Genomic DNA, 16,324 nt, shown 5'->3' with positions numbered 1-16,324 from the left:
TATATACGAACCTATCAGCAGCTAAAAATCATTGCCTGATTCTTAAAGGTGCTGAGCACCTGCAGTTTCCATTAACTGCAGTAAAATTTATGGGTGCTGAGCACATCAAAAATCAGACCACATTTGTCAGAAGACTAACTTGAGACACCCACATTTGACACATCTGGCCAGCAGGCTAGATTCTCTGGTGCATTCTGGTGATGGCAAACAGGCTGAAAAGCAGCTAGATCTTGGCAGCTGAGAATTTCCCCTGGCATAGAGAAGTTCTGAGCTGGAGCAGAGCCAACATACCCAGCCCCCTGTTAGCCTGGCCAGATCAGGGGATGGCCAGAGTGTGCTGCACTTCAGCTGTCCCCAGCTAGTTTATGGTTTCTTGGGGACCACTGTCAGCTGGTACAGTGGCAGGTTTTCTAATCTATGCTGGAGCAGGGCAGGCACAGATCCAGCCTAAGACAACCCTACACACATCATATTGCACCAAGCCGAAACTCTGCGTAGACAAGAATCTGGGCCTAGGTCTTTAAGAGAGTAGTACAAAAAACTAAAGCAAAAATGCCAAACTGACACAGCATCCTCATAGTCATGCCTGAATATTAAATGAAACATAAATAAATACTTACTGAGGACCAGAGAAGTTCCTGGAGGCTATGCAAGCAGCTCTCTATCTCTGCATTTCCCATCAGACCATGGTCAACAAGACCATGAAGCATAAAAAGGAACAAATCCCACTGCAAAAGGAACAAGGAGTGTCAAGTTCCTCAAGATGGGCTTTGGCCTGCTTCTATTTACTGCTTTGTAAGAACACTGTACAAGTTATGTTTTGAATATACTCAAATCTGTATTATGGAGAAAAAACAAAGGTGAAAGGAGGAAGTAAACTCTGTCCCTGGGTTCTGGGGACAAGCTGCACCTGGTAGATATTGTCTACCATTCTGAATGACGTAAATGTCCCTTGCAGCTCATGTAGTCTATTCTACAATAAAACAATCACACCATGTCAATGTTGATAAATGCAAAGTAATGCATACTGGAAAATATAATCCAAATTATACATACAAAATGATGAGGTCTAAATTAGCTACTACCTACCACTCAAGATCTTGGAGTCATTGTGAAGCATTTTATTAAAACATCTGCTCAATGTGCAAAAACACTAACAGAAAGTTAGGAACCATAATAAAGGGATAAAAAGAAAATATAATAATGCCGCTATATAAATCCGTGGTATGCCCACATCTCAAATACTGAGTGCAGTTCTGGTTGCCCCGTCTCAAAAAAGATATATTAGAACTGGAAAAAATACAGAGATATGGAATAGCTACCATATGAGGAGACACTGAAAAGGCTGGGACTGTTCAGCTTGGAAAAGAGATGACTGCGGCAAAATATGATAGAGATTTATAAAATAATGAATGGCTGGGAGAAAGTGAATAAGGAAATATTATTTATCCCTTCACAACAAGGAAAGAATCCTGTGGCACCTTATAGACTAACAGATGTTTTGGAGCATGAGCTTTTGTGGGTGAATACCCACTTCATCAGATGCATGTAGTGGAAATTTCCAGGGGCAGGTATATATATGCAAGCAAGCTAGAGATAACGAGGTTAGTTCAATCAGGGAGGATGAGGCCCTGTTCTAGCAGTTGAGGTGTGAAAACCAAGGGAGGAGAAACTGGTTCTGTAGTTGGCAAGCCGTTCACAGTCTTTGTTTAATCCTGAGCTGATGGTGTCAAATTTGCAGATGAACTGAAGCTCAGCAGTTTCTCTTTGAAGTCTGGTCCTGAAGTTTTTTTTCTGCAGGATGGCCACCTTAAGGTCTGCTATAGTGTGGCCAGGGAGGCTGAAGTGTTCTCCTACAGGTATTTGTATATTGCCATTCCTAATATCTGATTTGTGTCCATTTATCCTTTTCTGTAGAGACTGTCCAGTTTGGCCGATGTACATAGCAGAGGGGCATATGATGGCGTATATTACATTGGTGGATGTGCAGGTGAATGAACCGGTGATGGTGTGGCTGGTCTGTTTAGGTCCTGTGATGCTATCGCTGGTGTAGATGCGGGCAGAGTTGGCATCGAGGTTTGTTGCATGGATTGATTCCTGAGCTACAGTTACTATGGTGCGGTGTGCAGTGACTGGTGAGAATATGTTTCAGTTTGGCAGATTGTCTGTGGGCGAGGACTGGCCGGTCACCCAAGGCCTGTGAAAGTGTGGGGTCACCAATAGGACTCCACTGGCCATCACATACAGTCCCCAGCTAAAATCCCTCCAACGCATCATCAGGGATCTACAACCCAACCTGGACAATGACCCCACACTTTCACAGGCCTTGGGTGGTAGGCCAGTCCTCGCCCACAGACAACCTGCCAAACTGAAACATACTCTCACCAGTCACTGCACACCGCACCATAGTAACTGTAGCTCAGGAACCAATCCATGCAACAAACCTCGATGCCAACTCTGCCCACATCTACACCAGCGATAGCATAACAGGACCTAAACAGACCAGCCACACCATCACCGGTTCATTCACCTGCACGTCCACCAATGTAATATACGCCATCATATGCCAGCAATGCCTCTCTGCTATGTACATCGGCCAAACTGGACAGTCTCTACAGAAAAGGATAAATGGACACAAATCAGATATTAGGAATGGCAATATACAAATACCTGTAGGAGAACACATCAACCTCCCTGGCCACACTATAGCAGACTTAAGGTGGCCATCCTGCAGAAAAAAAACTTCAGGACCAGACTTCAAAGAGAAACTGCTGAGCTTCAGTTCATCTGCAGATTTGACACCATCAGCTCAGGATTAAACAAAGACTGTGAATGGCTTGCCAACTACAGAACCAGTTTCTCCTCCCTTGGTTTTCACACCTCAACTGCTAGAACAGGGCCTCATCCTCCCTGATTGAACTAACCTCATTATCTCTAGCTTGCTTACATATATATACCTGCCCCTGGAAATTTCCACTACATGCATCTGACAAAGTGGGTATTCACCCACAAAAGCTCATGCTCCAAAACGTCTGTTAGTCTACAAGGTGCCACAGGATTCTTTGCTGCTTTTACAGATCCACACTAACACGGCTACCCCTCAGATACTTCACAACAAGGGTTATCCAAAGAAATTAACCGGGAGAAGGTTTAAAACAAATATGAAGAAGTACTTCTCTTCACACAATGCACAGTCAACCAGTGAAACTCCTACTTCTCGCCTTCGCAATATCCCCAGGCAATAACTGAGTTAAATAAAGATTCCTTAAGTTCATGGATGATAGGTCCAACTATGGCTATTAGAAAAAATGAGAGGGATGCATCCCCAGGCTCCCAGTATCCCTAAACCTCTGACTGCCAGAAGCTGGGACTGGATGACAGAGGATGGATCCCTTGATCATAGATTATTAGGGTTGGAAGAGACCTCAGGAGATCATCCAGTCCAACCCCCTGCTCAAAGCAGGACCAATCCCCAAATCCCTTAATGGCACCCTCAAGGACTGAACTCACAACCCTGGGTTTAGCAGGCCAATGCTCAAACCACTGAGCTATCCCTCCCCCCAACTGATAAATTGCCCTGTTCAGTTCACTCCCTCTGAAGCACCTGGCTCTGGCCACTGTCAGAAGACAGGATACAGGGCTAGATGGACCATTGGTCTGACCCAGTATGGCTGTTCTTACATTCATTTTCAGTTCTGGATTCCCAGTTGGAAGTAGAATAAGTGTTTCCTGCCCAGCTCAAGGAGAGGTTGGGAATGCCTGTCTAATTTTCGACAAAAGCTGATATCCTGGTCTGGACCTAGACAGGAAAATTCTTCAGACCCAAAGTTAACCCTGGGGCGATTTACGTTTACAGTCCTATAATCTCTCAGGTTGATCAGCGATTTTATCATGTGTTCTGGCATTAAACTGAACAAATTCTAGTGTCACTTGCATCTCCCCAAACATAAGTATTACAGTCTGCCTTCTTGACAACATTATATACTGCTCTTACTTTTCCGCTGTCCCTAAAGAAACTCATTGGCAGCTGAACAGAGAGCCAAATCCTGCTGGCCTTACTCACATGACAGTCTCAGAAGTCAACAGGACTCCAGTGAGAGTATGGCGAGCAGGATTGGGCAGCTGGTTCTGGAGAGCTAAAGAAGTCCCACCTCACGCTGCTCAACTTCTGCGATGTAGCCGACATTCTTCCTGCTGAACATCAGCTGAACAGGAACAGGTGTCCAAAAATCTTCCTTCCAAACCGACAGCAGCGATTTCAGAAGGCCGTAGACAGCATTCTTCTTCCCTCGCTGTCTTTCAGGTTTCTTCTGGGTCTGAGGCTTAAGGCCCTGGATAGGAACACGATCTGAAACTATGGGATGGAGGGGATGGACCAATACAGTTTATTACTATTACATTTACAGTCATCTTGGTACATGCAGCACATTGTTAGTGACTGACAGGCTTGGATAGCACCAATACAAACACCAAGGTGAAAACACTCATGAAGAGGCAATGCAGAGCAGCAGTTTCAACTGAGGAGGTTTGGGGATAGTTCAGTGGTTTGAGCACTGGCCTGCCAAACCCAGGGTTGTGAGTTCATACCTTGAGGGGGCCATTTAAGGAACTGGGGTAAAAATCTGTCTGAGGATTGGTCCTGCTTTGGGCAGGGAGTTGGACTAGATGACCTCCTGAGGTCCCTTCCAACCCTAATATTCTATAAATCTTGGAACATGCAAAATTCTGGGTTCTGCACCCAAGAAGAAGACAACACCACAGACAAAAAATAGAAGTCTGTTCTGAAGTTGACTAATGCTTCTCTACTGGCCTATTGCCCACAAAGCTGGGAGAAGACAGACTAGTGGCTAGTTTTATTGCTAACAGAATGGGATGTAGTTGTCACTCCTACAAAAGGCAGTGGTTACTTTAACTGAATAGAACATTTAAATAAAAAAAAATTGTACACTTTACATTAATCATTTTACTGGTAGATTAGTAGATCCCAGATTTATGTGGGGCTGCTGTACTCTCACTTTATAGTGGATGAACTGTTTTCTCTAAGGACAACATATTCATTTTTAATTATTCTTATTACAGTACTTCTAAATACAGCTAAACAATGAATCCTAGAAAACTCTCAGACCTTCCTTGCAGTCTCTTGTCATCTCATGGAAAGACAGAACTGCATTTCCAGCCCCAGAAAAGAGTTCAGTGTAAGCGTTTCATCCTCGAAGGTACAGCAGACTGCTCTCTGAAAGGGGACTATTTCAAGGGGAGCCCTACTCCCTCTGAATTCTCTAGATAGCGGAGATTAGGAGACTGGCCAGGGGGAAAGCTCTGCACCCACATCATTAGCTACAAGTGTGTGAGGTGTAGATGCACATCAGGTATCAGAAACCATAATGACACATTTAGCAAGAGGGGAAATCACACACAGTAGATAGCTGCTGCCAAGAGATCGAGCGTATTGCACTGGCTGAACCTGCACAGAGGAGTCACTGATCCACATGAAATGAGCTACTGACTTTCTTTCTCACGAGTGAGGCATGAAAACTGGAATCAAACATTACATTTAGGAAAATGTTCAATTCCAAAAATCCAGAGACAGGGATCTCAGAGCTGACTGTATGTCTGAATGAGGGGGCCAAGAACTGGGAGGGGAAGAAAGGGTGAATGAGGTAAATATGTAGTTGAAGGAGGGTCAGCTCAAAACGCTGATGTTTGTGAGGGATTTTAAAAATGCTATCTCCCAGTAGTCACCCTCTGGGTTTTGCAATGGAACGTCTTTGCAGATTCAGTGACACCTTTGTTACAAGAGATACAACAAAACTCTGAATGAAAAGCAGGGAGACCTAAGGGGCACTCAGAGGTGAGGGGAAAGCAGTCAGCATTAACAATGCACAGGCATCAGAACTGGCTTACCTAGGAGAGATGCCAACTCTACAGTGCACCTAGCCAGCTGCTGCTCCGATGTGGGACACATGAACTGAAAACATAAAATTGGCATGTCACCATCAGGGAATCATCCCAGAACCTGCAGCCTCTGGTTCAGACTGATCAGACAGGAGCTTTGCATTAAAAATAATTAGGAAAGACACAAGCAGCAACAGCAGGAACCACAGAGCTGCTGATTCAGGGTCATTAAAGGCGGCATTGTCGGAAAGTTTCAGGAAATTCTCCACGAAAATAATCAATCTTCACATACCCCGCATATCACATGCAGATATCTAGGGTCAGAGAATGAAACTTATCTTTGCCACGTCTGAGCTCAGATGAAAGGTATCCCCCTAACACAAGCTGAGACAGGTTCATTATACTAGCAGGTATACAGATGGCTCAGAAAGCACTGCGTACTTTTTTATTTCTACCTTTCTGCACTGAAGCGTTTGGCTCAGTCTTTTCAGCAAGCACTCCAGCTGGACATAGAGAATTCCTTCATCTTCATCCCTGGGTCCCACAGCAATACAGAGCACATCCTAGACAAAAAGGCAACAGCTCATCTAACAACTCATACTTTGCATTTCTAGAGAGACCACTGGACTGAAGATTAAGTGATTTACAACCATTCCTTAATTTTCACACACACACCCACACGCCCCCCATGAAGGAGGTTAGTATTATCCCCATTTTACAGACTAGGAAAAGGAAATAGAAATATTGCCACCAATTTTTTCAAACTTGGGTGCCTAAATCTAGGCACCTAAATCTATAGGCATATGATAAGTGGCCTGACTTTTGCCTGTAGCTCTCACTGATGTCAATAAGGGCAACAGCTTCTCACCACCCTTGCAAATTACATCACTTATTTAGCCACCCAAATTTCAAAGTTTTGGTCTAAGTGATTTGCCAGAAGTCACAGAGAGTCAATGGCACAGCTGGTAACAGAACTCAGGTCTTCTGACCCCTGCCTCCATCCACCATCTTGTGTCTCAGCCACGACATCATCTTCTGCCTCATTATGAGACAACGCCATTATTACATGGAGCGCTATATCACACTCAAAACAAATGTGTAGCATTAACTGTCTGGTTCCTTGGATCATATTTTTCCTGATGCTGTGTGTGGTTAACACCTAGCATCATTAGTGACTTACCAACCAGTACTAGTATCCTTGAATGACAACTGAAGGGCCAAACTTCAATTAGAAGACATGGAAACAACTGTGTTTTAGAATTTCAAAAGGACTATGTCAAATCTAGTCACTCCAAATTTAAGCTGTGTAAAAAGCAAAATTAAAAAAAAAAGATCTTCATATAACATTTTTTTTTTTGTAATTCCAGTAGAACCAAAACATTGGAGGCAGTGGTCTAGTACATATGAAACTGATAGGAATCTGACTACAGCTACTCTACTTTCAGTACCCAGGTAAACAAATTAACTCCGAAAAAACAAGCAGAACAAATAGTGAAAAGCAGATGAGATTATTAATATTCTTTCACTTAATAATTTCAGGTGATGGTGAGAGAACTGTTTGGGGGTTTTTAATTATATAATTTCTAGGAGAACAGCATCCATTTAAGCCTGGGACAAGAGAGGTGGGAAGGCATTTTATATCAGTTCTAACAGGAAGGAAATCTGGAGAAATCAAGCCACCTGACCACTTCCTTCTTTCTCTCTAACCTCAATTCCCCCTAAATCCAGTTAAATGCAGAGGGAAAGCTGGGAGAAGACAGACTAATAACTAGTAGCTAGTTTTATTGCTAACAGAATGGGATGTAGCTGTCACTCCTACAAAAGGCAGTGGTTACTTTAACTAAATAGAACATTTAAATAAAAAAATTGTACACTTTACATTAATCATTTTACTGGTAGATTAGTAGATCCCAGATTTATGTGGGGCAGGCAGGCAAACCCCTTCCCATGGATTTGCATTGATGTAGCTGACTGGAACTCAGCAAACAATTCTGTTGGTGCATAAGAAGAAACAGAATCCAACTAGCTCCGCAGGGCTGATTGGGATAAAGACCAGGAAATACTTATTTTAGTCCCTGAAGTCAGCAGAGATCACTGGAAAAAAACTCAGGGAGCAGATCTGCAGTGTAAGGAGGAACCCATTTTGACATGGTCACTCTTCATAACAGAGTTGCACAAAACTCTCACTGTGGCAGGATGGCTCTTACATCCCTAAAACAGGGACTGTGGACTTATGCAAGTGGAGTCAGATGGACATCTCCCTCTCACCCCACGGCCATGTCACCACGAAGACTGTATTTGACAGGGCTCCTTGAGACCAGAATGCTGATCTCTAAGCAGCTACTGGAAGGGAGTGAGACGCAACATAGGCGCGCCCGCCTCCACTCCCACCCCACCCAGGCTCAGAGCTTGTTCCTTGGAACTGTGACAGCTTAACTGTACCCACGAGAGAAAAGTCAAAAAAGTATCAGTGTAACCAAGGAGACAGTGGAAGTTCTATACTTTAATCTCATTGATGATCTGAGAGGGGAACGGAGCATGGTGCTGGCAGTTGGGGGGACAACCTTTCCTCTCCCCCTGTGTGTCCTCACTGAACAAGGACGGACCCTGGACTCTCAACATCCGATTAAAGGTAGTTCTCACTTCTCTTTTGATCAGTGCTGTAAGGAACAAACAACAGGGCTTATTACATTCATATTTTTCACACAAGGGATATGGAGAAAATGGTTTCCAGAAACCACAATATGGGGTGTTCCCTCAAATCTTTCTCCATTAAGTGGTGTCTTAGGACCAGCATGAGGAATGTGTTAGGTTTCCAACATTCCAGCCCTCTGAGCTCCTATTCCTTCATGTAATCACAGGTTCCCGAACCCGGGCACAGGCAGAGCCAATGCTGCACCCACAGCTCTTCTCAGAAGTATAGGTTAGTGGTAATACCTAGCCCATCTCTTGAGCCTTCTATTAGAGGATCTCAGTGTGTCCTGTGCACATCAATTAAGCAGGAGATAAACTAGCATCACTCTTAGGTAGTGTTTACACTAGAAAGCTGAACTGGTGCGTTGTGCCAGTTTACACATCAATGCTTTAGCATGGCTGCACTAGCAATCACATCAATTCACGTTCTGAGCCCAGCAGCCACGTTAGTGCTGTTCTAAACCATTTTAGCTGCAACACCTACTGGGTACCTATCCCATAGTTCTTGGCACAACTCCCAGAAGCAATGACTTCTGCGAGATTCTGAAATGCTACCAAGGCACTATGGGACAGTAGCTGGAGAACTCTCTTTGAATCATTTCACTGCCATCAATGCTAGCAGTAAACCAATGCAGTCTGAAATGGTTCTGATTAAACTGGTGTTTTACTGAAAGCAATTCCAATTTGAGTGGTACCTGTTCTGGAGGCAAGCCCTAAGAAGTAGTTGTTGGTGTGGACACAAGGTATTTTAGAAGCACACTGAAGGGACCAAGCAGATCTTAGCGCTGTAAATGTCTAGTGCAGACAAGACTTTAGCCCAAGTGACAGATTAGGAGGAAGCCTCCCATACTGCAGAATTCAGCATGCCCCAGACAGACTCCTGACCTCAGATCCTGAAGTGACCTAAATGCCAAAGTCTGAGAACTCAAAACCTTGTAACATGCACTTAAGGTTGGAAACCAGATGGGTGAGAACAGCAACCCCTTCCCCTGCTTCTAAACAGGTATGGATGGGCAGGACAAACCTTTGACAAGAAAAGCAGGGAGAGCATGTACTTCATTACACAGGAAAGACCTCTCTGATCTTACAAAAGTCCCTGCCTTCAAGTCAGGAGCAGCCACAGTGCAGAGAGCTGAGGCCTACCTGTGATGTTGGTTGACAGCCAGGTGCAGGCCTTCTCAGTAGCCAGTCCTACCGCAATGTCTTCTGCACTGTTCAAAACCTTTGGAATGGATAAGCAGCAGCATTACAGTTACTGCCATTCACAGGACAGCCCTGCCCTGCTGGGCAGGGAGAGACAAAGGAACAAACTCTCTAGGGAAGAGTCTTCATTTCAACATACATCGTGTTCAGAGTCAACATGTACATCTCTTGATAAACTCAAATGGGATGAGGCTGTTGTCATGGAAACTGGGTTCTCAAATGACCAAAAGGGCCCCTTTACATACATTCTCTCTGTGAAGCCCATTGACTCAGGCAGTATTTGGGGCCAAGAAAGATGTATTACATTAATGATTAACAAATCACATTAATCGTAACAGGAGTTAACTATGAAGTCAAATGATAATGATGTAAACAACAGTTAACTATTTTGCTGCTGGATCATTTTGACAGAAATGCCCAGTTAACCTGAGCAGGCATGAGGCTCAGAGTGATTTTACATCCATGTGTCAAGTAAATTCGACCGTCCTATCATGGAAGGGTTTAAAAGTGGCAGCAATGGCGATACAGGGATACCGATCAGGACTGAAAGGCAAGGCCTGTAATAGACATGGTACATACTGCTGCTGATGTCTCCTCTGGCAGCAGCACTCTCACAGCCTCAGGCCCTTTCAACCTGCAAAATCTGCAAAGAAAAAATGGCAAAGAAAATATACTGTTGTGTCAGCCAATGCTCTAGGGCCGGGTTCTCAAACTTGATTGCACTGAGACCCCCACCCTTCTGACAACAAAAATTACTATACGACCCCTGGAGGAGGGACCGAAGCCTGAGCCTGCATGAGCCCTGTTGTCCTGGGTTCAGTGGCCAAAGCCCAAGCCCAAGGGCATCAGTCTCAGGCAAGGCGGCTGTATCCTGAGTTTCGCCACCCAAGGCCAAAGCCCTCTGACTTCAGCCCTAGGCCCCAGCAAGTCTAAGCCAGCTCTGAGGTCCTGACCAACAGTTTGGGAGCCACAGCTCTAGGGTGACAGTCAGAAATGTCCCTGCAGGGACTTCCGCCTGCTTTGTTACATTTCACCACTTGAACATCATAGTGGGACCACAACCAGACAGAACCAGGTAAGCAAAGTTTTAATTACAGGCTCCTGCTATAGGCAGTTGAGCTGTAACATCCAGGATTCCTTCCTTCCTCTCCCAAAAGAGGGGAAAATACAATGACTGGAGCTTAAGTCAGTTTGGAGCTGAAGGCAGCTAGGGTACACAGGACTATATCCTTCTCAATTTCTTTCCAGGAACAGGAAGCATCCAAAGGGAAACTGAGCTCAGGTTACAGGGATCCAGCTAAACACACCAGCGTGTCTGAAGCAGATGGGAGTTTTAAAAATACCAGTGTAATCTCAAAGCCTGCACATCATTAAGGATTCTACAATGAAAAGGAAGAGAAATGACTCATTTAAGTAGCTTCTCCTGCTTACTCTCTGCCTTTGTGGAGAGCCTGCGCCCCTTCTTCATACAGCTGAGCACACACCTTGTCCAGCAGTTTGCTATGATTAGCATCCTCTTCCTTTACCTTATCCTGCAGCATGACCTCTGCCCTTTTGACCAGCTCTGCTACCAGTGTTGCCCTGTTACAAGCCAATGAGACAACAGAGAGAACAAGCCAGGAAATCAGTATATAGTCCTTATATCCTGCTTCCAGAGGGCACCATTTTCCTTTAGATCACAGGTGAAACAAAACACTGAGATTAAAAACGCCATCACGTTATTTTATTAATCTAACCCACCCCACACCATGAGAGAGTCTTATCATCTCAAGCTCATTGGAACTCATTGCCACAGGATGTTGTTGAGGCCAAGAACAGTGAGATTCAAAAAGGGAGTATAGGTTTCTATGGCTAACAGGAATATCCAAAGTTATCAGTTATAGCTAACACATTTTGGAAGGGCCTAAACCAATCTCTAACTATTAGGGTTTACAATGATACCCAACATGAGGGGTAGATTATTCCACATCTGCCTACGGTGACGTGTCTTGAATCTTCCTCTGAAGCATCTGGGTGCTAGCCACTATCAGAGATACGACACTAGGCTAGAAGGACTACAGGCCTGATCCAACATGGCAATCTCTATGTTCACTCCAAGCAGATATAATCCAAAGCGCCAAGGGATACACACCTCTCCCCTGAAGATGCTCACAGAAACACCCTAGGACACTAAGCTCTTTTGAGAGTGCTGGAGCAGACAGGATTTCAGGCAGCCAGTCACCAGCACCCTGCCTAGACTAGCACTCAAATTAGTTTCCACCAGGAACTTGCAGTATGGAACTCAACAGGCAACTGAAAACCCAAATACTTGGCCTCAGAGATTAACACTCAACAGGCAAGCAGGGATTTTCAGAGATGCCCAACCCAGCACTTACTTGATATGCTTAACACAGTTGGATCCCACCCTCTCTGCCACAAACTCCACCGTTCTCCGCAGGGATGGAGGCTGGTTGTGGAAGAAGGCCTGCTCCAGCTCCACCTGCTCAAGAGGAAGAACAAGCACTACAAACAGACCAAGGCACTCCACACCAATCCTCCCCTCTGCACTACAGGAACAAACAGGCCCAGGGCACATTGGTTTTGTTGTGCACCGTACACAGTAAAGGCACAAAACTTGTTTATACTAGAGCATTTTATGACCACAACCCCGGCACACCCTGTAAAATGCTTATGTCCAATCTTCCTTTCACCTTTTAGCCCAAAGCTTATTCATTTTGACTTGAGAAACTGCAAAACAATTGACTGATAAAGGAGGAAGGAAAAACATGGATAGCTCTGTCCATTCTGAGAGCAGCACCTTTTCACAGCAGGCTGCAGCTGGGAGCACTGTATGACAATGGTGTTGCTTTATCCCCTTTAATTACAGAATGGACAACACTGTACCACACACAGAACCCTCATGTGTCCAACCATGGTTATAGGGGAGTCAGAGCAGTGTAAAAAGAAAGTCAGAGGTACACACCAAAAAGAAGAGGCCGGAAGAAAGACTGGGTATATAAGAATCAGCTGAGCGTTTGACAGGAAAGGCTTGTGCATTCAGGTTCTCTAGAATTTAGAGACCACCCAGTGTCAGCGCCAGAAGATTTAACAAGCAGACAGTATATATAACTGTTAAGCAAGAGATTCCCTGCTGCCTATCCTTGTGCTGTCCCCCTCACTTCCCTCCAAATATAGTTTTAGGCTAACACTGTGCATCCTGCCCTCTTGTGAACACTCCCTCCCTTTGCATATCTGCTGTGAAAAGCCACTTCACCATGCTCAGAGTATTTCATTACATGGAAACAGAGTGGATCCCTAACTTGTGCAAGGAGTCAGTACACAACTCATCAGGTTCTCTCTACCTGCAATTTCTGCTGTGTGACAGAAGGTTTAGGTGTCAAGGACTCTGCAGCAGTTGGGGTTATTTTCCTTATAAAGCCACCATTCTTTGCTCCACTGCCAGCCACAAAGGAAGCCAGCAGCTTCCGTAGTTCACCTGTAAAGAGAAAAACAGGTGTGAAGAGTAGTCCCCACATATACAGTCCTGACAGTGGGTAACAATGCTAGATGTGCATAGAGAAATTCACTGAACCAGGTTCTGCAATAGCAGAGAAGAGCAAGTTTGGGATCCAAGGAGAGGCCAGCGCAGTCCCAATATCCCACATACCCAGGGTGGTGAGGAAAGCAGGCTGCAAGCCTCGACCTTTGCAGGGTGGCAAGGCACCCCCAGAAACTGCACTCTCAGCAAGGAACAGAAGGCAGCACACTGCTTCCCAACATTCAACAGTGATCCTTCAGAAGGATTACAGAGTAGTGACTCGGACAAGGTTTACACGACAATCCCACCCAGTCCTCCTCAGACCATAGGATGGAAAGTGGCAGCTCTGCAAGGGCCACAGGGTTTTTGGGAGAATCAAGGACCCTCAGCACTCCGGTGTCATTACTAAGAGAATGCCAGAGGTGAGCTCAGTGCGGGGGATTTCAACCCTTCAAATTTTGGTGCACATTTCTCACGTAAGAATCATTGCACTGACTGTACCAGCCTTTCCTGCAGCCACATACACAGCAGTGCAGCCCCAGGAGGTAAAGCCTCCCACTTTCATCTTCAAAGTCAGCACTGGCCCTCCACAATGGGCACGTGGGCGCCTCCGTTGTATGAGTGCACAGACACCAGGAGGCAGTCTCTCAAGGAAACAATGCCAGAGGGTCACTAGCAATCCCGACAACACAAGCTTGACGGTATATGATGTCAAGGTACGAAGGGATCCCTCCCCTCTGCCTTCAGTAAGTGTCAGCCTAGAGACCAGGGTACTGTCACAATCCAAACCCTTCCCATTTAAACACAGCATGGGACAGCCTGGCACTCCCCCATTCAAGTCTGACTTTACATGGAGAACAAGACTCCCCCTCTCTTGTGAATCACTAACTCTACACAGCCAGATCAGTCAATCTGCAGCCTCCCTGTCTCCGAGAGGTACTTTTATCAATTGTGGTTGGAGTATCCATGACTTGGTCTTTTCATCAAGGTCAGAGTATGATATTCAAGGTTGTGGGAAGGGGTAAGAAAGATGACCTGACTCATGGGACCAAAGAATGCTGGCACTAACATCAATACAATACTCACCAAGGAAGGGACAGCAGGTATAAAGTAACTGCTGATCCACCAAAGGCACAGAATCCTGGTAAAGGAAGAAAAGGAAGCTGAAGGACAGAACAGCTGCAAAAGGGCATCATATTTAGAGGGTTAGAAATCCCCATATCACGCAGATGTCTCAGGGCACCTTACCCCCCAAAAATGGAGCTAATCACAATCCAGATCAAGTGCTTCTGAAGGGAGATATAAAATGTGAATACCCACAGAGCTCATTCCCGCCCTCAAATGTGCAGTGAACAGTGACACATTTCAGAAAGACCTGCCATTGCCTGAGCTTTAGTCCTGATCCCTGTCAATACCCCACTGAGAGTGGATGGCTGTAAAAAGGGATTAGGGACCCCAGTGGAGGCCTGCTGCCCTCACTGCCGCTGACTGGGGGAGAAGCCCAAATTAGGAGGGTAAAGAATTCACAACTATTAAAAATTAAAGCTCTACCACTGCTTCCATCCAGACACACAGAATCAGTCTACTTGACTTTAGACTCTGACCTATGAAGTTACAGGACCACAGACACACACCTGCCACCATATTATCACCTGGCACAGCCAAGCAGGGTGGGGATCAAGGGAGGGCCTAGCATCCCATCATTGCGGGCAGTGTATATTGTACATATTTAGGAGAGGCTGCAATGGAGTTCTGCATCTCCCTTCTGTCACTGGAGATGCAACTGGCACATACTACACTGTAACAAGATACTCTCATATAGCGGTGAGACAGGCTGGAGGCTCCCACACACAGCAAGGGAGGTGGGATCTGAAAACTGCCTATTTGTTGGCTTGAATTAGTTTTACCCTCTGAAGTGGTTTTGGTTCAGGTGCTAAATACCCTTTGCCAGGCCAGGTGGATTGTAGGGAATCCCAATACAGCAGACTTCTTTAAAAAAAGATCTGAGTCACCTATTTCTGGTTTCTGTTCTGTCATCACTCCTAGCACATGGGCCAGGCTGTAACTCTCACACAGACACTGCACTGTGGATAGTCTATCAACAGTAGATCAGAGTCCGTAAATAAACATGCTTGTGTGCCCTAGCAAGGCCTCATCTTTTTGGCAAAGCACCCCCAGTTCATACTGTCCACGCTTTCTCCAGTTTAGAGTCATACTGGCAGTTTACCAAAAGCCCTGAGGGGTAATTTGCATAAAACAATTAGACTGCAGCTGCCTGTGTTTCTAATATTGAAGTCCAGCCTATGGAGACTACAAGTCTCGGTATAAAATGCAATCTGACCAGTCAGACAAGTTGAAGCATTGCATGCTGGAGCCTACAGCATCAACACATTTGCACTGAAGATAAGCCACTAAACACACTGTTGAAATCCAGAGGCTGCACTTGGCCCGCAGGTCACCCATGCCTCAGTCAATCAGCAGCAAATATTAAAGCAGCTACTGTTACACAAACTTACCAAAGCCTGAGCAGATGTCATAGTGTCCCTCATCAACCCCTCCTGTTTGACTTCACTGGTGAAGAACAATTCCTCTGGGACCGAGGGGACCTGGAACAAAAACCCTCAATAGTTGCCATGCACCAGCAGTCAGTGAGTGAAATACAGTCTCAGCTATGGGGTGGGACAGTCTTTCAATGTTCTAAAAAAATATATCCTGCCACTTAATCTTCCATACTCCGCTAGACCCACCACGACACAGGTGGCTTCTTTCTATAAACCAAAAGTTTATTACCCTACATTTCACATATCCCAGCCTCCCACCAGGGATCTTTCATCTCTCTCACCAAACTTCAGGGGGTCTCTCATTCCCATTAAAACAGTCAGCATTCTCCCAACTGAGTACAGAATGGGTCTCCCTTTGGAGTATCATCAATGCCATTTCTTAATCAGCTGGACAAGCTCTCTGTTGATTAATGCAAAGCACTGCCACCTCCCCAGCATTCAGCACATTGCCTTT

The 16,324-nt window shown here is 45.3% G+C and overlaps 2 protein-coding genes across 13 annotated transcripts in view; one reads left to right on the top strand and one right to left on the bottom strand.

Annotated features, from left to right (window-relative positions):
• STARD9 (StAR related lipid transfer domain containing 9) overlaps positions 1–16,324 on the top strand; it is a 321,608-nt gene that overhangs the window by 181,144 nt on the left and 124,140 nt on the right. The gene's annotated exons all lie outside the window — the stretch shown is intronic.
• CDAN1 (codanin 1) overlaps positions 1–16,324 on the bottom strand; it is a 98,107-nt gene that overhangs the window by 56,113 nt on the left and 25,670 nt on the right. For 10 of the 12 annotated variants that reach the window (XR_007774878.1, XR_007774881.1, XR_007774880.1 and 7 more), the window contains 12 exons: positions 15,826–15,915; positions 14,396–14,450; positions 13,134–13,267; positions 12,168–12,271; positions 11,224–11,373; positions 10,372–10,435; positions 9,733–9,811; positions 8,398–8,555; positions 6,351–6,458; positions 5,905–5,968; positions 4,152–4,354; positions 621–728 (listed from right to left, as the gene is read on the bottom strand). Coding sequence is in view for 7 of the 12 variants with exons in the window: in XM_050956642.1 (XP_050812599.1) it covers positions 621–728; positions 4,152–4,354; positions 5,905–5,968; positions 6,351–6,458; positions 8,398–8,555; positions 9,733–9,811; positions 10,372–10,435; positions 11,224–11,373; positions 12,168–12,271; positions 13,134–13,267; positions 14,396–14,450; positions 15,826–15,915 (1,317 nt within the window). In the remaining 5 variants the exon portion in view is untranslated. Of the gene's footprint in view, positions 1–620; positions 729–4,151; positions 4,355–5,904; positions 5,969–6,350; positions 6,459–7,774; positions 7,887–8,397; positions 8,556–9,732; positions 9,812–10,371; positions 10,436–11,223; positions 11,374–12,167; positions 12,272–13,133; positions 13,268–14,395; positions 14,451–15,825; positions 15,916–16,324 lie in introns of those variants that run through there. The other 2 variants (XR_007774882.1, XM_050956644.1) reach the window with 2 other exon arrangements.

Source organism: Gopherus flavomarginatus, chromosome 5 (genome assembly GCF_025201925.1).
Source record: "Gopherus flavomarginatus isolate rGopFla2 chromosome 5, rGopFla2.mat.asm, whole genome shotgun sequence".
NCBI lineage: Eukaryota > Metazoa > Chordata > Testudines > Testudinidae > Gopherus > Gopherus flavomarginatus.
Note: the sequence above shows the minus strand (reverse complement) of the source record. Positions and strands in the feature narration are given on the sequence as shown.